Below are 25,023 nucleotides of genomic sequence, written 5' to 3'. Positions count from 1 at the left end.
AGAAATTGGGTAATTGGTTATTAATTAAAACCTGTTTTACATTTTTTAATTCGCTGTAAAATATTTTTTTATTTTATATATCACTTCTTCATATAAAACACTATTGCAAACAATTCCTGTATCTTAAACTTCAAAAGTGAATGTCCATACCGATACAAAGTCGTAATTATAAAGAACCTAATTAATCGAGCCAAATTAATCTCCTCAAATAAAAATGCAAAAACTGTATACATAAAAAAAAATGAATAGTTAAATCCCTGCTTACGTTGTATGTGGATTTGAGGGTTTCATATCGGGCGATGATATCTCTGGTTTCATTAAATTCTTTTGTCGCACTCAACGTTTTCAACATGAACGCATTGTACATCATGTACGCGTCTTGTTTCTTCTTTGTCCGCTTGCACTCCATGTTCAAATTTTCACATTCTTCTAGCAATCTGGAAATAAAGAAACGAAATCAGTTTCCCCATTCTTATAACTAAACAATGGTTAACACAAGATCATAAAAAAGGAGCACTCATTTGTTCTACCAGTAAACTTACCCATCATTGCACAGGTGAAAACGTTGATTAAATTTATCTACAATAATCTATTGTAATATTTTGGCATACTAAGGGCAGTTATTTACATGTTTCCCATCTCAGCATGATGTAACACAAGTCAGAAGGTGGCCTAAAGAAAAAGCAGTCTGACATAACAAAAATTGCTTGGACAGCTCCATCGGCATTCCATGGTAAGGGCACCCCAGACAGTAAGAAATGAGCTTACTCTACTCAAAAGCCAGGTGACAAGGCCTGGAATGGTGGGCCTCCTAGGTACTTCCCAAGTGGTTTCAAAGACCACATCAAGAGATCTTCAAAGAGGTGTTGAAGAGACCTTCCTTTCACTAGAGGAAATTGCTTCCTGCCGGGATCTCTGGCGTTCCCTCTGCTTACAGAGAGTGGACTGTATTGAGGAGCAGAGAATGCAGAACCATGCAGTGAAGCTCGCCAGGTTATTCCTGCTCCACCCGGCACCTCCTCCACATGCCCGATCTCTGACCGTACCTGTGGGTCTAGGATTGAACTATTTAAACACCAGCAGACTTACAAGAAAAAGATTGTCATGAATGGGTAACAATGGACAACCAAGAAGAAGAACCCAAGTGGTATACCTCAGTCCGTACAGTACTGGGCTAGTTTTTGGCCCTTTACCTGTCAGGCTGATTGTCAAATATGGGTCTTCAACTAGTATTTCGATTCAACTCTACCATAACTAAATCAGTAACAAAACCAACCGTCTTACTACAAAACATAAAAAGGTATGAATACAAAGATTTGTGCAATTATATCCATCCATCCGTAGCCCTTAAGCCCCTGGAGGGGCACAGCCATTTACAATTTTGTAGATGCTTTTTACAGGGTGAGGGTGCTGGCCCCACGCCCAACCTTCCGAGAAGGTACATACAGCGCCTAGCCTTCCCAAATGGTCACCCATCTGGTACTGGCCAGGGTTAATGTTGCTTAACTTCAGTGATCTGGTGAAAACCGGTGTGTAAACGTGATTGTGCCGTACAATTATATTTATAACCAGAACGAACTAATCAGATGCCAGAATTGCTTTATAAAATATACTAAATTTCTTTCAATTCTTCAGTGATAGCTGATACAAGAAAACTATTATGCTTTGTTGATCCTTACCTGAAAAAGCTTCTTTGACTGGATTGATGCTGGCATTTTTTTTTTTTTGCTTGGGGTGACTACATTCTTTTTTATTTTAATAATAGCTCTATACTCCAAACTTTCTTCATCTATCTGTATAATTTACTATTAATCATAATAGTTCTCTTGAAACAATAGATCTTTTTCAAGTTCAATAATACAGGATGTTCCAGAAGTCTTGGACAAATTTCAAGACTTTATATCTACTGAATTATCTATGTTAAATGAAAGTGACATACTTTTAAGGCTAAATATATCAAGTTCGACTTTAATATTAATCTAATTTATAAAACTCACTATGTCTGTCTGTCTGTCCCCTTATTTTCAAACTCTATCTCCTCTAAAATTAAAAGTCACAGAGTGCCGTTGGGGGCCTCAAATGATCGGACCGTTCTTTTATGGGTATTAAGTCGGTTAAAATAGTTTTGAAGGGTCAAAAAGGGGTCAAAATTTAAAAAAAAAAATCGTTATACATTTTATATATTCATCTTAGTTTACTTTTAATCAGTTCATATGCGTGTCACGTTGATATAGTAGTAACCTCACCAGCTTTGAATGCTACAGTTTTGCTTTCGGTTTCGATTCTAGTTGACGGCACCCAAATACATTTGTTTTTTACTTTTGAAATCACGACTCTATAATAATAATATATACGAAATCTGGACAAATTGAAATATCATATTTAAGCGTATTTTACGACCGAGCAAAGCGCCCTCCCCCCCACTGGTGTTGATTTTATATATATATATATATATATATATATATATATCAGTCTTGGATGACAACCTTCCTAGAGCTGGTGACTCAATCAAATTACCGGTTTGCAAACCTAAAATGCTTAAGGAGTAGATAGGTCCTGCCTATCGCCCGGCTTCCATACTCCTTCTTTGCCTATTAGTCAGGCGCAGAGATACTATCACAGTGATTCGACAGAAACACCCAGTGGTAGATCTTGTTTCTTGTCTAGGGCAATGAACGCCGTTTCCCCACTCCCGACACACCCCACCCCTAAAGCTGGGCACTTGAGAATGCTTGAGTACCACATATGCCTGAGCAATTAGATTGGGTTGACCTTCCTCTGATGGGTTGAGGGTACCGGATTGACAGTTACTGGCTGCTGTTTCCGACTGGTAGTACAGGAGCCCTAACTCTTTGGTAGCGCTTAGAGCGGCTGCTCCATCAACAGTTAAGTAATATCGGGTTGTTTGCAGTGCCATGGCGCGCATGGAAAGGGACCCTGCACTCATCCCCGGTGGGCTTTCCTGAGGCCACAGTCCTAGTTGATGGAGGGTCAGCTGATGGTCTACTTGTGATGCATGTGTGATATTCTGCATAACCTCCTGTTCGGCTTCCCCTAACCCAACTGAAACTTGTTAAAAAACATGATGACAGTACAATCTAAAAATAAGCTTAAACCAGGCTTAGGGTCAAACAAATCCAACTTGCCTCCTCCCTTGAGGCTTGCATTCACAAATATCCGTGGGCTTAGAACTAATTTAGCTGATGTCGAAGCATTTCTCCTAACAAATACCCCGGATATCTTAGCACTAAGTGAGACTAACCTACACTCCTCCATCCCCTCTAACTACTTTAACATGCCTGGATATCTCCCACTCTGCCGTAAGGACTCTGACAGACATATGCACGGACTTGGAGTTTACATTCGTAATACCCTTCCCTTGACTAGAGAAACAAACCTAGAAACGGATGATCAAGCCTTTATGTGCTTTAGACTAATCATGCAACACAACATTAGCTACTTTTACTTTCTCTACCGCTCTCCCTCGACCCAAGACTGCACCATAATAAACAAAGTATCTGACAGCATCGACACAGCACTCTCCTTCGACACTAGCGCCCAAGTACATGTATTTGGCGACTTTAATGTCCATCACAAAAACTGGCTTGGATTCTCTACTTACACAGATGCAGCAGGCAGCGCAACTCATAGCTTCTCTGTATCTCACTCCCTATCGCAAATTGTTACTTTTCCAACCCGCTTCCCTAATCAGGAAGAACAACACGCATCACTATTAGATCTGTTTTTGACCACAGTTCCTGATGATTGTGTAACGAAAGCCGACAGCCCACTTGGGAACGCTGATCATGCGGTGATAATGTTTGAAATCGCCCTAAACTCTAGACGCAAAACTGAAGAGCCAGTGCTCAAAACAACGAGATATTATAAAAAGGCTGACTGGGAAGCTATCAGAGATCTTATCAGAGACGCCCCATGGGGAAATATTTTTTCTCTTCCTGCTGAACAATGTGCAACCGAGACCACTGAATGGTTCAAAACTGCAATCGAAGCGCATGTTCCCATGCGGAAATTCTATAGCAAGCCCCACTCTCCCCAATGGTTTACTTCGACTTGTGCAACTGCCATTGCTCAAAGGCAGCATGCATTCCGCAGGTTTAACCGACATAAGTCCAGTTCAAACAGACAGAAGTACATAGAAGCTAGAAGTAACGTTAAGAAAGAAATAGCGACAGCTAAGAGGGAATTTACGGAAACCACTAAAAAACGCATCGAAGCACAAAAACTAGGAACTCGTGACTTCTGGAAAATCTACAACAGTGTAGTAAATAATGGGCAATCAACAATTCCCCCACTAACTAACAATCACGAGGTTCTTTGCTCAGCAACCGAGAAGGCTAACATGCTTGCCAGTCGGTTTGCCTCAAACTCCACACTGGACCCTCTAAACCACCCCCTACCTCAATTTCCTATGCGGACAGACGCCACGCTAGACGATCTGAAAATCACCCCTGCTCAGGTGCATGCTATCTTAAAAAACCTTGACACATCCAAAGCATGTGGACCCGACCTCATCCCAGCTGTGCTATTAAAAAAGTGCTCAGCCGAAGTAGCGCCAGTTCTCTCCAAACTCTACAACAAATGCCTTAATGAATCTTGCTTTCCGAGCTGTTGGAAAACTGCTTCTGTAGTACCAGTATTTAAGAATTCTGGCGAAAGAACTGACCCATTAAATTATCGCCCTATTAGCCTCCTCCCACTTTTTGCCAAAATATTTGAGACCTTAATTAACCATGCTCTAGTCCAGCACCTTACAGATGCTAAACTTTTGACCGACCATCAATATGGATTTAGACAAGCCCGTTCCACGGCAGACATCCTCACTGTAATCTCTGAACGCATATACCATTCACTGGACAAAGCGGGAGAGGGCAGAGCGGTAGCTCTAGATATATCTAAGGCTTTTGACAGGGTATGGCATGAGGGTCTCCTCAGGAAGATTAGATCTTACGGTATCACTGGTAGAATACTTAACATAATTAAATCCTTCTTAGATAAGAGAAAAATCCAGGTTGTCCTCGACGGTCGTACATCTAAACAATATGATATAAATGCGGGAGTGCCCCAGGGATCTATCCTTGGACCTCTGCTGTTCCTGATATTCATAAATGACCTCCCCGACAAAATTGCCTCTGAGATGGGTATATATGCTGATGACACCACACTCTATAGCAGGCACGACAGGAAAACAAATGAACATATATTTAAAGTAATGGCAGAAACACTAGAGGATGACCTCCAATCAGTAGTGGAATGGGGACAAAAATGGATGGTAACGTTCAATGCCACCAAGACAAAACTGGTTTCATTCAATAATTACAAGAAACCTTCTCTACCACCTATAGCAATGGCCAACGACTCTTTATCTGAGAGTACGTCTCTCAAGCTCCTTGGCCTAACGTTCACAGGAAACATGAGTTGGAACAATTACATCGAGAGCATTGCCAGGGCCGCTGCAAGGAAGGTTGGCTCTCTCTACCGTGCTAGAAAACTTCTAACACCCGAAAGTATCCTGTACCTCTATAAGGCCACTATTCGCCCATGTATGGAGTATTGCTGTCATATTTGGGCCGGTGCATCGGCTACTAGTCTCTCGCTCCTTGACAAGGTTCAAAAGAGAGTCGCAAATCTGATAGGCCCTAAACTGGCATCTAAACTTCAGCCTCTGTCCCATCGTCGAAACGTTGCATCCCTCTGCCTGTTCTACAAGTATTATAATGGTGAATGCTCTGAAGAACTGCAAGAACTTGTGCCCCCACGACGTGAACACCCTCGACAGACCCGACAAGCTGCAAAATCCCACCCCCACACTGTAGAGATCCCTAGATGTAAAAGATCTTTCTACTCCAGTAGTTTCTTCCCCAGAACAGCTAGACTTTGGAATTCCATTCCAGGTCACTGCTTCCCCAACTGTACTGACATGCATAAGTTCAAGTGCAACGTGAACCAACATCTCGCTGCCCTAATCCCTACATAGTACCCCAGTAGATGTTTCCCCTGATAGTAGCCCCCTACACCAAAGTGGCAATGTGCCTTGTTTGGGGTGAAAATGTAATAAAAAAAAAAAAAAATATATATATATATATATATATATATATATATATATATTGGCATGCTTTTTATATCCTTAATAGTTTTTGAGATATTTAATGTCCAAATGTGTTCACGACATATGGAACACCCTGTATTTAGAAATAAACGTCTTTTTCTTTTTCCATAAATATAATCTCTGTTACATTTTTATAAAATGTAATAAATATTTTTTCTTTGTGTATTTAAAATTGCTTCAACTTCATTTTTTTGACACTGAATATCTTTTCTCTTTAAAAATAATTAAAGCTGAATATTTTCAAAATAAACGAAACGAAAGTTTTTAACATTTCAATTCATTTAATTAATTCTCTCCCACTTAGACGAGGTCCACAAAAGAGTCTCCAAATCTAATATGTCTTGCACTATCAACCAAGCTCTAACCCCTGTTCCATCGCTGCAATGTTGCATCCTTGTGCCTGTGTTGCAAATACTTTAATGATATGTGCTATGGCGAACTTATCGCACTTGTGTCTCCTTGATTAAAATACTCTTGACTAGCCCGATAAACAGCAAAATCCCAACCCTTCAATTATAAATATCCCTAGATGCCGGAAACTCTTCTATTCTAATAATTTCTTTCCTCGAACTGCTTCCCTGACTTTACTGATGTATTGAAACTTAAATGTAATGCGAAAAGACATCTCGCTTCTCACCTCCCTACAAAGTGTTCCTATAGGCATGGTCCACATTGAGGCTCTTACGCGCAAGTAGCAGTACGCTTTGATTGGGGTGAATAAGAGCAAAAAAAAAAATGTTGCAATATAAATCTTTTTAAAATAAATATTCTCTTTCTTCTTACTATTAAATAAAAATTTAGCTTAATATTTACAAAATGAAATGAGTTCCATGTTTAAAAATTATTTATTTTAAATTGTAATAATCATATATGCATAATTTACATTAAAATGAAAAAGATTTTAAAAGTTAATTGATTAATTAATGGTTAAATTGAAGAGATGATAGAAGTAAATTTTGTAACAATTCATTAAAAAAAAGGATACTTTTGGATTATTTTTTAACTGGTGACAACAGTTCATTCTAAATTGCATTTATATATAAAATAGATATAATCCAAGTAAGAAGTGTGTCACTTGATGAGTTAATTGCAAACAGTGACTAATGAGAATAATTAAAATGGACGTTTTTTCAAACATAATTCAATCTCAAAACTGAAGAATATTTTGGCATGTACTTTGTGTGATTAAAATATATATATGAGAAAAAGCTTTAGGGACACTAACGTTGATTAACTCAGCTTTAGTATAATATTAGATTATTCGATATAATAAAAAATGATGGGATTTGTTTGTTTTTGGGGTTCAACTTATTCAATTAGTATGAGAATAACACTAACGTTTTTAAAAGATTGTATTAAAAAAACAACTAAAACTAAAAAAAAGACGCCATTTCTTACATTTCGATTTCTTTATCTTTTTCTTTCTTGATAATTCGTTCCTCTTTTGCTTTTTTGATAGCACGGTTTTTCTTCTGATCGTTTTCCTGAAAAGAAAAAACAAAAATTACAAAAGTACAAAAAAAAAAAAAAAAAGGAAAGAAAACACGAACATTATATACTGGATTAATAATATTTGTATTTAGTAATAAAAATGGTATTTCAAACTTAAGCATAACAGCGAAACATAACAAGGAAAATGTTTTTCAGATTTGAGCATGACAAAGCTATAAAAACGCTATTTTAAACTTAAGCATAACAGACATAGAAGTATGCTATTTCAAACATATTGTGACATATCAAAGAAAATATTATTTCAACCGTAAGCAAATGCAAATGCTATTTAAAACATAACTGACTGGCTAATGAAAAAAATATTTCAAACTTAAGCATGACAGACCAATGAAAATATTATAATAAACTTAAGTATGACAAACCAATGAAAATGTTTCAAAAAAAATAAAGTCAGTAAAAAATATTTAAGTACTACATCGTAATCCTAGTATTCCAAAGGAAACCTTAAAAATAGTTGATAAACTAAAAACTCCTAAAACCACCAAATCTGACAGGTCTGTATATATGAAAAATTGAGATTTTTTTCCATGTTTGAATTTTATCGTAATTATGTGTCCACAGGAAAGAAAATCACTGAAAATATATATAAGTAATACATCTTTATACTTTTATAGGAAGCCTTGCAAATAGCAGATTAACCAAAATATCCTAAAACCACCAAATCTGAAAGGTCTGCATATATAAAAATTGAGATTTTTTAATGAGATTATTTTTTGTCTTAATTGTTTATTATAAAGAACAAAAATTAGTGAAAAATATATGTAATATATTTTAACCCTAGCATTCCAAAGGAAACTTTGCAAATAACGGATAAACCAAAACTCCTAAAATTACAAATTCTGACAAGCCTGCATATATGAAAAATTGAGATTTTTTCAATGTTTCTATTTTATCTTATTGTGTTCAAAAGAAATAATATCAGTCAAAAATATATAAGTAAAACATCGTTATCCTAATATCCCAATAGAAACCTTGCAAATAGCAGATAATATCAGTCAAATAATATCAGTCAAAAATATATAAGTAAAACATCTTTATCCTAATATCCCAATAGAAACCTTGCAAATAGCAGATAAATTTAAAACTCCTAAAACTACCAAATCTGAAAATTTGAGATTTTTTTCAATGTTTCTATTTTGTCTTAATTATGTGTTGAAAAAAATCAGTCAAAAATACATGAGTAATATTATATTTAGGCATTATTATAAAGTTAAATTAGTTTAAAATAATTAGTAAATATATTTTATGCCTTAATATTTTTATAAAATGTAGAAAGATTTAATAGTACGAGAAAACTAGCGATTTCTGTAAGGTCCAGATACATTAGATTTGTCGATTTTTTCAAAAATTACATTCAGGCATTATTTTACGCTTTTACTAATCTACAACAGTCAAAATAATCATAAAACATTTTTATGATGTTTTGATAAAAATAACAAATATTTTCTATATTTGTTATTTTTATCAAAACATCATAAAAATGATTAAAAAAATATTTTTTATTACATTTTCACCCCAAACAAGGCACATTGCCACTTTGATGTAGGGGGCAACTATCAGGGACATAAACTACAGGGGTACTATGTGGGGAGTTGAGCAGCAAGATGTCGGTTCACGTTACACTTGAACTTCCGCATGTCAGTAGAGTTGGGGAAGCAGGAACCCGGAAGCGAATTCCAAAGTCTAGCGGTTCTGGGGAAGAAACTACTGGAGTAGAAATCTCTCTTGCATCTAGAGATTTCAACTGTGAAGGGGTGGGATTTTGCTGCTTGTCGGGTTTGTCGGGGGTATTTTCGTCGAGGGGGCACAAGTGCTTGCAGTTCGTCGGTGCATTCACCGTTAAAGTACTTGTAGAACAGGCAGAGGGATGCTACATTTCGTCAATGGGACAGAGGCTGAAGCTTAGATGACAATTCAGGACCTATCAGGTGGGCGACTATCTTTTGAACCTTGTCTAGGAGTGAGAGACTAGTAGCAGATGCATCAGTCCAAATATGACAACAATACTCCATACATGGGCGAATGGTGGCTTTATAGAGGTACAGGATACTATTTAATAGTGGAAGAAAACTCGCGTAAGGCCAGGTATGTCAAATTCGTTGATTTCTTCAAATATTGTATGGAGGCATACTTTCATATCTGTATGATTGGAAATCAGTCAAAAATAATCATATAACAGTTTTATGCCTGGTATTTTGATAAAAATATAAAAAATAGAATCATTTTCTAGTGCAAGAAAACTCGCGTACCCATAAAGTCCGGATGTGTCAAATTTGTAAATCTTTTCGGATATTATTTTCGGGTATTGTTTTACGTCCATATGATTATAAATCAGTCAAAAATAAACATGAAACAGTTTTTATGCTTAATATTTTCATAAAAATATCAGATATTGTTAGAGTGTATAGTGCGAGAAACTCTCAATTTCTATAAGGTTCGGATATGTCGAATTCGTCGATTTTTCAAATATTATATCGAGTCATACTTTTACGTCTGTATGATTGTAAATTAGTCAAACATAATGATAAAACAATTTTTATGCCTAATATTTTAATAAAAAATCAATCAGAGAAAGATTTAATAGTACGAGAAAACTTGCGATTTCTGTACAGCTCAAGTATGTCGAATCTGTCAATTTATTAAAATACTAGCATGGGTACCCGGTGTTTGAGCGGTCAATTTTTTTAACTTTGACCCTATTATGACCCTTTAACATTTATTGTTTTGGACTCAAATAAAGTTATTAAGTTAGATCCATGTCCAAGGAACCTATATCTAAAATTTCTGAAGACTAAAAATTGACAAAGTTATTGCGTAGGGAAATGTACACAGACACACAGACAAGCAGACAGATACACTGATACAAAGACACGTTCACTTTTATAGATATACCAGTATTTCAGCCCGGCGTTGCCCGGGAATTTGGAGGTCAATTTTTTTTTACTTTGACCCCTATTATGACCCCTTAACATTTATTGTTTTGGGCTCAAATCAAGTTATAAAGTTAGATCCATGTCCAAGGAACCTATATCTAAAATTTCAATTGTCTATACCCCAAATTGTCGGAGGAGTTTGATAGAGTTCTCAAAGGTCAAATCGTTAAACATTGACCCCTTAATCGCCAAATTTCTGGCCGAAAACCAATCACATCAATTTTCCCAAATCTTAGTATCCTGTATATCAAATTTCGAGTCTGTAGACTTAAAATTGACAGAGTTATTGCGTAGGGAAATACACACAGACAAACACACACAGATATACAGACACGTTCACTTTTATAGATATATAGATAGATAGATTATATATGGGCATTATTTTACGTGTGTATAATTGCAATCATGACAGGAAGACTCATTTTGATGCTTATGATTAAAAGTGGGAAATAGGAAAGAAAAAAAATGATCGGGGTAAGCCAGCTGACCGGTTTCACTCTCACTTTTCGTAAGCTGGATTGAGAGATTTCCTTTTTTTATTAATAAAATCGAGTGAAATGAGAGACGATACGTTTAAAATAAAATGGGAGACAATACGTTTAAAATAAAATGGGAGACGATACGTTTAAAATAAAATGGGAGACAATACGTTTAAAATAAAATGGGAGACAATAAGTTTAAAATAAAATGGGAGACAATACGTTTAAAATAAAATGGGAGACGATACGTTTAAAATAAAATGGGAGACGATACGTTTAAAATAAAATGGGAGACAATACGTTTAAAATAAAATGGGAGACAATACGTTTAAAATAAAATGGGAGACAATACGTTTAAAATAAAATGGGAGACGATACGTTTAAAATAAAATGGGAGACGATACGTTTAAAATAAAATGGGAGACAATACGTTTAAAATAAAATGGGAGACGATACGTTTAAAATAAAATGGGAGACGATACGTTTAAAATAAAATGGGAGACAATACGTTTAAAATAAAATGGGAGAAAATGCGTTTAAACAAAAATAGCGATATAGTGTATTAGAAAAAAAAAAGAAAAGAAAAAAAAACCCGGGATACACTATATGTCTAAAATAACGATATGTATGATATCACCTAGAGACTTTTCTTTCCATTTCCCACTTTTAATTATGAACATCAAAACGGGGTTTCCTGTCATGATTACAATAATGAAATCTTGTATCCCGCATAAAATTTTGAAACATCTGTATAATTGCAAATCAGTCAAAAATAATCATAAAACAGTTTTTATGCCTAATATTTGCAGATGGATTGGCCAATTTTGTAACCCTATCTGTCATAGCAACTTTAATCGTCCCATTCATGTTCTTCCATTAAACCAGGGTACTCCTCAATTGGGAAAGAGGTCTTCAGAAACGGAGATTCTTTAGTAGAAAGGGGCTTATTCTCTTTCTGTCTGATCTACAGTAACAGTCCTATCTTTTTTTGAAATATTACTAGGGACTGAACATGGCTGAAGAAATTTGTCTTTGACTACAGTCGTTGGATCATTGGTTCACACCAATGAAAAATATATTCTGCTTAGCTGGCAACTTCTTGTTTCACATTTTCAGGTGCTTATGCCAATAAAAAGGTGCATGTTGTTCAGTTTGCTAGGCTTCAAGTAGTCAGTGAAGATAAGAATTACAAAAAGGCATTTAAAGCCTTCCTTCCTTAAGTTCTAGACCAGCAGTGTCGAAATCACAGTTAGTCAGAACACATGTGATACTAGTGGCCTCCAGCTTACACTGGACTTCCTGCGATTTAACCTGGACTATTTTTAGTGTTGAGTCAAGTAGAATATGACACTAAATGACTCTTCAGCTTATCCGACACCATAATCAAAACGGGGTTTCTTGTCATGATTGCCATAATGAAATTTTGTATCCCCCATAAAATTTTGAAATATCTATAATTGTAAATCAGTCAAAAATAATCATAAAACAATTTTTATGCCTAATATTTGCAGATGGATTGGTCAATTTTGTAACCCTATTTATCATAGGAACTTTAATCATCCCATTCCTGTTCTCATGTCTTTAAGTGTCCTCCATTAAGCCAGGGTACTTCTCAACTGGGAAAGAGGGCTTCAGAAACGGAGATTCTTAAGTTAATAGAAAGGGGCTTATTCTCTGTCTGATTTACAGTAACAATCCTCTCTTTTCCTGAAATATTACTAGGGATTGAACATGGCTGAAGAAGTTTGACTATATATATATATATATATATAGTCATCCACATACACTACTGTTTCGCTGTATTACAGCTCATCAATGCGGCTAGACAGACAACTACCTCAAGCCGGGATCGAAACCCAACCGTCCGTATGAAAGTCAAGGCTTCTAATCATTATGTTAATCAGCAGCTGCTGTGCGGATAATGAATTAACGATGTTTTGACATCGTGCGAATACCTATGCTCGATTTGTTTACACAAAGAGCGTCACTTAATACGTTAATGGTAATTTGTGTATCACTTCCCAATCTGCTCAACGCAAGATAAGGAGCATTATAGTCATCCACACACATATATATATATATATATATATAATAAATTCCACAGCCAAACAACGTCGCAGCCCACAAGAGCCATGACAGTCAAAGAACCGGAAGTCCAAGACTCCAAATGAGGGCGAAACTCGAGTCTTGGACTTCCGGTTCTTTGACTGTCATGGCTCTTGTAGGCTGCGACGTTGTTTGGCTGTGGAATTTATTATATACAATCTCTCACATTCTGAAAATCATATATATATATATATATATATATATATATATATATATATATATAGTAGTAAGTTATAAAAATATACATGGCAATTAAGCTACACAGAATATTCCACATTTCATTCTCGTGAGAATTCGTCAGGCTTATGCATAAGCCTGATGAATTCTCACGAGAATGAAACGCGGAATATTCTGTGTAGCATAATTGTCATATATATTTTTATAACTTACTACCTAGCTCTGCCTATGTATTGAGCACTGTTGAAGTAAATACTGAAAATTTATGCATAAAATTATATTTTTGTATATTAGTTTATGTGATTAAATGAAGTAGTCATTTATATATATATATATATATATATAAGGGGTGATAAGTAGTAAAATGGATTAATCCTAATCTTATAAATACAACACTGATAAATTAAAAAAAATATATCCATTTTGAATTTGGAGACAGAGACGAATCGCACAGATAAGGAAGACATTTTTTATGACATGAATAGGTTAGCCAAATTAATCATGAGTAGGTAACTAGATCTAATATCTGGAACAATTTTTGTTCTTGTATGATTTAATATACTGTTTGGTTTTAAATCCTCGAAACAGTGTTTCATGGTAAACAACTGATGATCCCTTAAATTAACATTAGGACTATTGTGAATTCGAGAGAGAAAGTTGATGCAGTGATTGCAGGTGATTAAATGACTTACTTAATAAATAGTTTTCCAACGAATGATAAAAAATATAGAAATTAAAAAAGTTTTTTTATAAAAGTTTTTAAAGTTCAAAAACTTCCAAGACTATATATAATGGGCAAAGACGAATGACATATTTTTAATAACATGAGAGTAGGTTAGCCAAATTAATCTGGAACATAAAAAAATTAGATCTGATGTCTAGAACATTTTTCTTCTGTTTCTTTTTTAATCAACACTGCTTGGGAATCATGATTTAATATACTGTTTTGTTTTTAAATCCCCCGAAACAATTTTTCTGGTAAACAACTGATGATCATAATATCAGGAGTAGTGCAAATTCTTGGAAACAAACTAATGTAGTGACTGCAAAAAATTAATTGACTTACAAGCAAAATAATTGGGACAAATTAGTTGGGATTAAATATTTTTTTTTAAATATAGTTTTAAAGGTTGACAATCTTCCAATACTATCTAACTCTCTCTCTCTCTCTCTCTCTCTCTCTCTCTCTCTCTCTCTATATATATATATATATATATATATATATATATGATAAAATATATTTGTAGTCATCGACATACAGTCCTGTTTCGTTGTATCACAACTCATCAGTGCCGCTAGACTAGCACCTATCCCAAGGCGAGGATCGAACCTGGAACTGTCGTGATGACAGTCGGCAGTTCTACCCCTTGACCACGGAAGCGATGCCCACAACTAATCTGTCGGAATGTCTATTTAAATAAACATCCGTCCGCCACTTGTAAAGTGCTCAAACGCTTGTTTGTAAACAAACTGCGAGCTTCGCATTTTTCAGCCAAATTAAGTAGCGAGTGAGATTATTTACGACAGTGCTCAACCCAAAGAGGGGGGCTAGTATATATATATATATATATATATATGTATATATAACTACTTCATTTATTCACATAAATTTAATATACGAAAGTATAGATTTATGCGTAAACTTTAAGTATTTACTTCAAAAGTGCTCAATACGTAGGTAGAGCTAGTTAGTAATTTATAGAATATATATGACGATTAAGCTACACTGAATATTCTGCGTTTCATCCAACTATAGGATTCGTCAGGCAGCCTGACGAATCCTATAGTTGGATGAAACGCAGAATATTCAGTGTAGCTTAATCGCCATATATATTTTATAAATTACTATATATATATATATATATATATATATATACTAGCAGGCCGCCCGATGTTTTCCGATCATGAAATATGCATGAATATTATATTTTGACTCATGCAAATTTCTTATTTATTATTTTGTAGCGCCAATTCTCTATTGATTATCATCCAATATATAGTAATGATTTCAAAAGTTATAAAAAAATGTGACTAGAGTATTATCTGCTAGGATTGAAACCAGACCACGTAGTGTTCCAACCTTAGTCATTATTTATTTCTTCAGTATCGTCACCTTCTGACCTACAAACAGATGGATACGAAAGGTTAAAAATTGAGCCATGAACGCTTAATTTTGTATATGTACAAAATTAACAGCAGGAGTAATGTTTTATTCGACTTACCCTGCCAAGGTCAAATGTTTTGTTTTCAATTCTGACCCCTTACCAACAACTTTTGCCGGCTAAAAACCAAATTGAAAGTGTGCTGCAGGTCAAAATACTATATATATAAAATTTCAACTCTGTAGACTAAATACTCAGAGAGGAGTTTGATAGAGACTTTCTACACACACATACACACACACACTCACACACACACACACACACACACACCAACAAGGTCACTTTTATATATAGAGATAGATATGTATACAAACATATTTCCGTGTGCTAGAATATTTTAGACTAAGGTACTGTATGGAGGCATGTGAATCTTCCTCCCGGGCCATTTCATGGATTTCGATAACAATAAAAATATAGGAGTGTGAGATATTTGTTGATCATCATTCAATCCCGGGCAACGCTGGGTCTCCCTGCTATTATATATATTTATACATAAACTGAGTTTTCTTCTCGCCTGATTGATATTAAAAGCCTACTTTTTTATTTAAAAATCATTAAAACGAACTTCTTAATATACTCAGTCATGGATATGCATCTTAAATTCTATGCATTTATGCAGAATGTAGAAACTATGCATAAACAGAATTCAACATAATATTGAAATGAAACCAATCATCTAATAATAAATTATAAAAATGAATAAGTAATTAATTAATGCTCACTTTTTAAAGGAATATACAAATTAGTTAACCTTCATGAAGTCGCTTGCATACCCATGACTGAGTATATTAAGAAGTTGATTTTACTGATTTTTAAATAAAAAAAGTAAGCTTTTAATATCACTGTCAGAACGAGAAGAAAACTTATGTATATATATAATAGCAGGGAGACCCGACGTTGCCCGGGATTGAATGGTGATCAACGAATATTCCACACTCCTATATTTTTATTGTCATCGAAGTCTGTGAAATCATCCGGGAGGAAGCTTCACATGCCTCCATGCAGTAACTTAGTCCAAAATATAGGTTATTCTACATTGCACTCTAGAGAACCGACTGTTTCTCTTATAAAATTATTTTATATAAACTTCTTTCTAGTTAACAAAAAAAAATACATTAATAAATTTACGTGTGGGGTTCGAACCTACAGACCACATCATGCTAAAAACAAAAAACAAAAAAAAAAACACGTAAATTTTCAAGTAGAATTTTCACGATTTGTTGTTCTTTCATTGTGACTAAGCGACGACATGGAAAAATGGCTTTATTAAAATAAAGGTTTCGATTATCAATTATCGGTAATATTCGGGGGTATTCTGAGACAAAACTAAACTAAGATTACTCCCAGACAGAGTAAAGTTCTGTAAATTTTAAAGAAAATCTGTTCAGCCGTTTCGGATACGTTGGTGATTTAAAAGTTATAAGGTTTTTTTGACTTTACTTTTTGTATTCAATATTTTATTTTGATATTTCAATCGGTCCTCCGCCCTTGGTAAAAAAAAAAGTATTAATATATATATATATATATATATATATATATATATATATATATATATATATATATATATATATATATATGAGTGAGAGATAGATATATATATATATATGAGTGAGAGATAGAAAGAGAGATTACATAAAGGTTATTTACAGAAAGCATTACAATGCTGGTGTTTAACATATAAACACAAACTGAAGCAATTTAAGACATATAACAGTTTAATATGTTTTGCCGTTCCCACATTTTATAAATATATTTCTTTTTTTACATTGCTGTAAGTGGAGTTCACTAGAAATTTCGTATAGCATAATATTTTAGGAAATGCACGTTTGAATTAAGGTTGAACATACATCTAACGAAAGGAAAACATATATATACATATATATATATATATATATATATATATATATATATATATATATATATATATATGTGTGTGTGTGTGTGTGTGTGTGTGTGTGTGTGTGTGTCTGTATGTGCATGCCTGTGTGTTGTGTGTGTGTTAATATGATATGATGTACATGATTATCGTGATTTCTGCTTTAAATAATTTCACCTGTAAGAACTTGTCAAATTTTTCCCGAGATTCTTTGAATTGTAATTCTTTCCGTTCTAATTCCACTCTTCGTTGTTTAAGTCTTTCCATTTTCAACTGAAATTCCTGTAAAAAACAAAAACGTAAAAAAAAACCAATCAAACCATTTTTTTTGTTTCACATTCAAAATTAACAATTGATTGAAAGAAATGGGTATTAATTTTATTATAAATATTTTTATTACTTCAATATAAAGTTAGATATGTGTATATGTTTATATATTTTTATGTACAGTATACACGTCTAAACTAATTTACAGATCGTTATGAAATTTGGAACATAGTTACTAGGTGCAATATAGGGTAATATGGCCTATATTTAGTTTAAGTTTCATAAAAACGGGGCAAAGAAGAGGTTGAAGTCATTGATGAAAATTCAGATAATACCTCTGTTTTTTTTAAATTTTAACAATAGCTATTTGACATCAATTAACAAATATGCACCAAATTTCGTTTCCAAATTTTCTGTTTCTTTGGGGTATTTTATAATGATTTTAAGAGACATTATATGGGTACAACGTTTTATTTAAAAATTCAAATATTTCAGAATTGCATTGAATTGGATTCATAGTCAGCTGACACTCATTAAGCAATGAGAAATGTTATAGTTTTAAATTACCCTTGCCCCCCTGCTCCCCCTGCCCCTTTGGCTTTATCCCTTCCAATTTTTTCTTAAAACCCCTTAAAATTAAGCACTGAATTTGAGACATTTTCTAGAATCAAAATCATGTAATGAATTTTGATCAGAATTGGAATAACAATTCTATTATTCTATTATGTTTCTGAATTTTTGGGATGAGGATTTATAATTTGTATTATTTTGATTATCTGGAATACTGTTTTCATCATAGATTTTATTACCACATCATTTCAGCTGATGTAATCTCCGACCTAAGCATTCTGTGGGCGTTCTGTTCAGCATGAAGAAAGGCAGAATCATATTATTCTAGCCCTTTTATTAAAACTGTATCGCCCCCTTACTAAAATAATAACTTTGATATAGTTCCTGGGCTGATTATTTCATTACAAACACACCGGTCAATTAACTCACATTTCATCATTTCTCATAATTATTCAATGTTCGATAATAATTTAACATAATTTTATCGCCTCTCCCCTTACTAAAATAAAAAATGTGATATTTTGCATGGGCTGATTATTTCATAAAAAAACACAACTATCAATTAACTCACATTTCATCATTTTTCATAATTCTTGGATATGGTACTAATTTCGACAATAATTTTTCATCATTAAAACTTATCATATCGCACACCTTACTAAAATAATAACTTTAATATATTGTCTGGGCTGATTTTTTCATTACAACACACCTATCAATTAACTCACATTTAAACATTTTTCATAATTCTTGGATATATTACTTATTTCGATAATAATTTTTTATCATTTTAACCGACATCATCGCCCACCTTGCTAAAATAATAACTTTAATATATTGGCTGGTCTGATTATTTAATTGTAAACACACTAATGTATTTAATCACATATTATCATTTTTCATAGTTCTTGGATATGTTACTAATTTCGACAATAATGTTCATAATTTAAACCGTTCGTATCACCCTCTCTTACTAACATAATAGCTTTAATATATTGTCTGGACTGATTATTTTATTATAAACACACCAATCAATAAACTCACAGTTTATCATTTTTCATAATTTTTGTATATGTTACTCATTTCGACCATATTGTTTTGCAATTAAAATACATCTTATCCCCCTCTCTTACTAAAATAATAACTTTGATATATTGCCTGGGCTAATTATTTCATTACGAACACACCAATCAATTAACTCACATTTCATCATTTTTCATAATTCTTGGATATGTTACCAATTTCGACAACCATTTTTTATAATTAAAAAAATACATTATGCCCTCCTACTACTAATGTAAGAACTTTGATATATTATATGGGCTTATTCTTTCATTACAAACACACCAATCAAGTAACTCACATTTCATCAGTTTTCATAATTCTTGGATATGTTACTAATTTCGGCAATAATTTTCATAACTTTAACCCACTATGTCGCTCCCCCTTACTTAAATAATAATTTTAATATATTGTCTGGCTGATTATTTCATTACAAACACATCAATCAATTCCGGGTATTCTCATAGTATATATGTTCCACCTATCTTATCCAATCCCGGGTGACGCCGCATATTCTGCTAGTATATATTTTTCACCTATCTCATTTGATCCCGGGCGACACTGGGTATTCTGCTACTATATGTTTTCCACCTATGTCATTCAATACTGGGCGACGCTTTCTGCTAGTCTATATTTGCACTTATCTCATTCTAACCTGGGACTGACTTCATGACCGCCACCTCATTATTAAAAATATACATGAAATAAAGTAATGTTTAAATCGTAAACTGTTTCAGCCATTTCTGGGACTGATTTTATATTCCCCAACCCACTTCTAAAAATATACATGAAATAATGTAATGTCTAAATAGTAAATTGTCTCAGCCCTTTCCAAGACCCACCTCACTGTTATACATTAAATAAAGTAATGTTTAATGCGTAAACGGTTTCAGCCATTTCCGGGACTGATTTCATATCCCCCACACTACTGTTAAAAATATATATGAAATAAAGTAATGTTTAATTCGTAAACGGTTCAAGTCATTTCCGGTACTGATTTAATATCCCCACCCCACTGTTTAAAATATACTTGAAATAAAATAATGTGCGAATCATAAACTGTTTCAGCAGCTTTTTGAAATTAATACATAAAAACATTAACATGGTTAGGGATTAGGCAACCATTACTTCAACATGAATTTCTGAGTGTAGTATCAGTCTCAGCATTCCAGTGACTTAAATCCCCCCTTTTTTTGGTATTGATTAATGGAGAAGAAATCCTTCATTACTGATGCAATTTTTATTTTTGTTACTGACCAGAGTGCTCCTTTTGGGGAGTTGGTTTCCCCCCAAATTTTTAACCGACCTCATGTCCAACTCTGCCCTTGTGGGGAGGCAAGTAAACAAACAAACAAAAAAATAATCAGAAGGGACATTTTCAGGGCATCTTTTAATTAATCAGAAGGGACATATCCAGGGCATTTTGTAATTGAATCAGAAATTACTTTCCCCAGTTACTTTTGTAATATTAAAACTTTGTTACATTAAATATAGTACCTATTTACAATACCTCCCCACGGGACAGATTTAGACACCAGAGTCGTTTTTTAACGTGGAGAAAAGGAACAAAAAATTGTCTGTCATAAAGGATTTATCCTCCACTGAGAGAGAAGAAATTGAAATCTAGGGTCTGAAGAACAGATACTACACTTTGATCTTGACCAAAAGGCCAAGAAGAACAAATCATTTTTATTAGCTTTGCCTCAACAGCGACACCAATTTTTTGTTTGTTTTAATGCATAACAATTAAACGACCCGGATGTAAGCGTGACACACAAAAGAACACACACGCTATCGTATTAATATATAGATTAATTAAATATATAACAGCATAATACTTTCTTCTATCTCATAGATATCAACGCATATGAATTATTGGCACTTCTGCATGTCAGTGACATGAGGCGAATGTGTGCATTTAAGTTTCAAGAATGGCCGGTAGGGGGCGTTTGTCAGCCTAGAACAAGGTCAATAACTCATACTTTTATTTTGATATATGTTTATACAATCTTACTTTGAAGAAAAAAATAAAAATCCAATCTTTCTGTACAAAAACAAATTATTCTTAAACCTCTATAAATGTTTCATGTTTTTAAAATTCTATTTTACTACATGGACAAACTAAAATTATTTTGATACATTAAAAAAACAACAAATAATTCAAAAAACAATCTATATCAATTTCATGTTTTTTACATAGTTTTTATTTTCAGTTATAAATCCCTCATGAAAAGAAGTTATATTAAAACTTTAAAATATTTTGATACATTTTTTTTATACAATAAATGTTTTGATTTTCAGATATTTTCTTGTTCTTTATTTTGTCATTTTTAAAAAATTTATTTTTGCGTTCTCGGAGACATTTGTTTATATTTGAGGTTCACAGAACGGCCGATAGAGGGCATTCAAAGAACAGGGGTCGATAACTCATCTCGGACGCCTCATGTCATTGACATGCAGAAGTGCCGAATTATTCCCTCTTTTCTATTTCGTCTGTACACATTATCCTTGTCACATGTTTCACCTCTCCCTTACTTGAGTATGTTGCACGTATCTAGGTTTCTGTGTGCGGATGGGCAGTTCATGGCTACAGCTGCTGGACTCTGATTGTGACAATTTTTATTTATGGATGCATGACAGGCAAGTATTAATATGAAGATGGTGACTATTACCCTAAGTCCAGTATCCAGTTTTCCTTTATATTGAGATATAAGAATTCTGTTCCTTTGTGATAAATTTTTGAGTGATCTCCCTTGCTTGTTGTTATTGTTGTTGTTTGTTATTTGGCTGGGAAAACAAAAATAGCAGTTTGGACAAAGGGATATGTGCCTCCCATGACTGGATTTATGTAACGAGTAAACTAACAGTTGTGGTTGCCTCAAGTCAAGTATCCAGTTTATTATTGCTGCATTCTGAAAGCAGTTTTGATAATCGAAATGAATAAATGTGAAATTTGGGCCCATTTCTTGCACGGATACTAAAATCAAAATGAATTCAAATTTACTTCCTTTACCTCCTAGAAGGTAGCACAGAAGGACAAGCATGGGTGTTTAAAACTAATGCACTGAAATTAGCACTCGCTGGTGTACAAAAACTGCCTGAGTAACCCCATTTGCATTTTTGATTTTAATGCATATTCGATTAATAATAAATAAAATAATTAAAAATATGTAAGTTACGTAGAGGTGATAAACAAATACACACATACACAGAAATGCAATAAGTTTTCACTTAATGTATCTGCATATAAGAGCAATTAAAAATTTTGTATAATTAAAAAGAAAAATTAAATCTTTTTGAATGTTGACATAGGAAAACCAAAAATGAAGCTAACCTCTTTTTTCGTTGCCAAAGCCTGCTTCACCTCAGAGAACTCTCGCCTTCTCTCCAAGAGGCGAATCGCTGAAGGGAGGTGGTCTTCCTTCTGTTCCGGCATTTGGCTGGAAATTAAAAAAGAAAAGTAAAGAAAATGCTTTAAAGGGCTAAAAAAAAAAAAAAAAGATGTAAAATCAGTAAAAGATGTGAGCCTGCAAAATGTAAGTGTTTTCTGAGAATCTAATAGTTTTGCTGAGGATCTAATGGTTTTGCTGAGAATCTAATGGTTTTGCTGAGAATCTAACAGCTTTGCTGAGAATCTAATGGTTTTGATGAGAATCTAATGGTTTTGCTGAGAATCTAACAGTTTTGCTGAGAATCTCACAGTTTGACTGAGAATTACACGTTAATCTCACTCTAACAGTCTAAGAAAATTTCTTAGGGTAAATATTAAAGATTAACTGTCTCCACACGGCGTTACTCGGGAGTGTCTTACTTTCATTTACGTTTATACTTTACACTACTTATTGTTTTCTAAATTATACGGGGTGACCCCCCCCCGAAAAACGGGCCCCAAATCTAATTAGGCTCCGTTTCTTAGTGTTTTGTTCGAATGAAATGAAACTTTGGTTATAACTAGTTTATTATATTCAAAACATAACATCAAAACACTAGGGTATTTGGCCTTTTTTTCTCCGTTCTACAGCATATGTTCTAGATGGCCTCCATTTAGCTCCATGCATTTCTTGAGGCGCAGCACGAAGTTGTCCATGACGTTCTTACAGACCAAATTGGTAATGGCTCTCATCTCCTCCCTAATGGCTTCCTTGAGTTTCGTGATGGTTCTGGATTTCCCTGCGTAGACTCTGTCCTTAAGATAGCCCCAAAGAAAAAAATCTGGGGGGCTTAGGTCCAGACTATGGGGTGCCCACTCAAAATCAGTCTTGAGACTGATCACTCAGCCTCCGAAGTTCTCTTTCAGCTAATCTCGGGACAGGTTTGAGGTGTGAGAAATTGCTTTGTCCTGCTGGAACCAGAACTTGCTCATGAGCGACGGGTAGATGGTCTGGAGCTCACTCTTAAAGGTTTTGAGGACCTCCACATACCGCTCCTTGGTGATTGTCACTGCTGCGTCAAATTCTTCGATGAAGATTGGTCCGATGATGCCTCTGGCCGAGATTGCAGACCACACCATGCACTTAAGAGAGTGCAGGGGCTTGGTGGCTACTTCATTGGTTCTGGAGGACCCCCAGAAGACATTTATCTTGGAGCTCACCTTTCCATCAAGATGGAAGTCAGATTCATCTGAAGTCCAAAGGAGGTTAAGGAAACTTGGTGTCTCCTCGATCTTCTCGAGCATCTTGACTGCCACACCCCTCCTCTGCTTCTTGTTTGAGGCTGTAAGCGTCTGCAGCGTCTGTATTCTGTATGGGTAAGCCCTGATATTGTTCACCAGCACTCTCCTGCAAGTCTCACGGGACATACCGAGGGACTGACTTTGCTTACGCACAGAGCGTTTCGGACTCTGCTGGAGAGACTCTCTCACTCTTTCGACCAGCTCGGCTGTTCGCTTCTTGGGACGTCCCGAGTGGCTTGGATCATTCTCTCTGGCAGCGTTGAGGTTCTTCACGGTCCCATACTTTTCGAAGGGTCCACCCAGTTCTGAATTCTGCTTTTGGTTGGAGCCTTTTCACATTCAAACTAATGCATGAAACTGTCCTGGGTTTTCTTAAACGAGCCTGTTTTGTGGTAAAATTTAACACAGTGTATTATTTGTCCCAGCTCTCACTGGGGTCTTTGTGTACTCACTGTCGTTGATTCTGCCATGTCCTGTAAAATAAGGGCAATCGGTGAATAAATAATGGAAATATCACATAAAGTGTACAGTTTTGAAAGTTAAATTTAATTATTATGACATCGTTTGATTATTAAATTATTAAATTGTAATAAAACTATGAGATTTATTTTTATTAAAGTAACGTTGTTTAGATTTCTATCAAATTATTAAATTTAAAATTTACAGACACACAAGAATTTGCTAAACATTTTAACGCTAAAGATGGCTTTCTATCCAACAAAATTTGAAGGCTTTTAAATTCCTTTCAAATTTGAAAGGCTGACAAAGTAATTAATTATTTTACAACTATTGCAGTCTTGTATCTGTTCTGGTGCGACACTTCACCCTTTCTGTCCTCAGTCAGTGGAGGAGAAATCCTTCATGACAGACAATTTTTATTTTTGTTCTTCCTATCCAGAGTGCTCCGTTTTGGAAGCCGGATTTTCCCCACATTAAAAACCAACCTTGTGTCTGACTCTGCGCGCGTGGGGAGGCAAGTAAATAGGAACTATAAACAAAAGTTTTAATGGATGTAATTTTATAATTAAATTATATTGTCAATAGTATTTTTAAATAGTTATTATTGGTACTTTCTGCTGT

The 25,023-nt window shown here is 34.4% G+C and overlaps 1 protein-coding gene and 1 pseudogene across 1 annotated transcript; both read right to left on the bottom strand.

Moving 5' to 3' along the window:
* Positions 1-265: 265 nt before the first annotated feature.
* LOC145275064 (coiled-coil domain-containing protein 42 homolog) lies at positions 266-22,712 on the bottom strand (the record flags this gene model as incomplete). The annotated part of the gene is made up of 4 exons (XM_080127588.1): positions 22,606-22,712; positions 17,550-17,654; positions 7,526-7,611; positions 266-437 (listed from the first exon to the last, which is right to left on the bottom strand). Coding segments are annotated over exons 1-4 (465 nt in total), but the record flags the coding sequence as incomplete, so codon positions are not given.
* LOC145275065 (U2 spliceosomal RNA) lies at positions 20,743-20,952 on the bottom strand (annotated as a pseudogene).
* Positions 22,713-25,023: the final 2,311 nt, after the last annotated feature.

Source organism: Euprymna scolopes, unplaced genomic scaffold, assembly GCF_053919585.1.
Source record: "Euprymna scolopes isolate OS-2025 unplaced genomic scaffold, ASM5391958v1 sca565, whole genome shotgun sequence".
Lineage (NCBI taxonomy): Eukaryota > Metazoa > Mollusca > Cephalopoda > Sepiida > Sepiolidae > Euprymna > Euprymna scolopes.
This window is presented reverse-complemented; position numbering and strand designations above follow the sequence as displayed.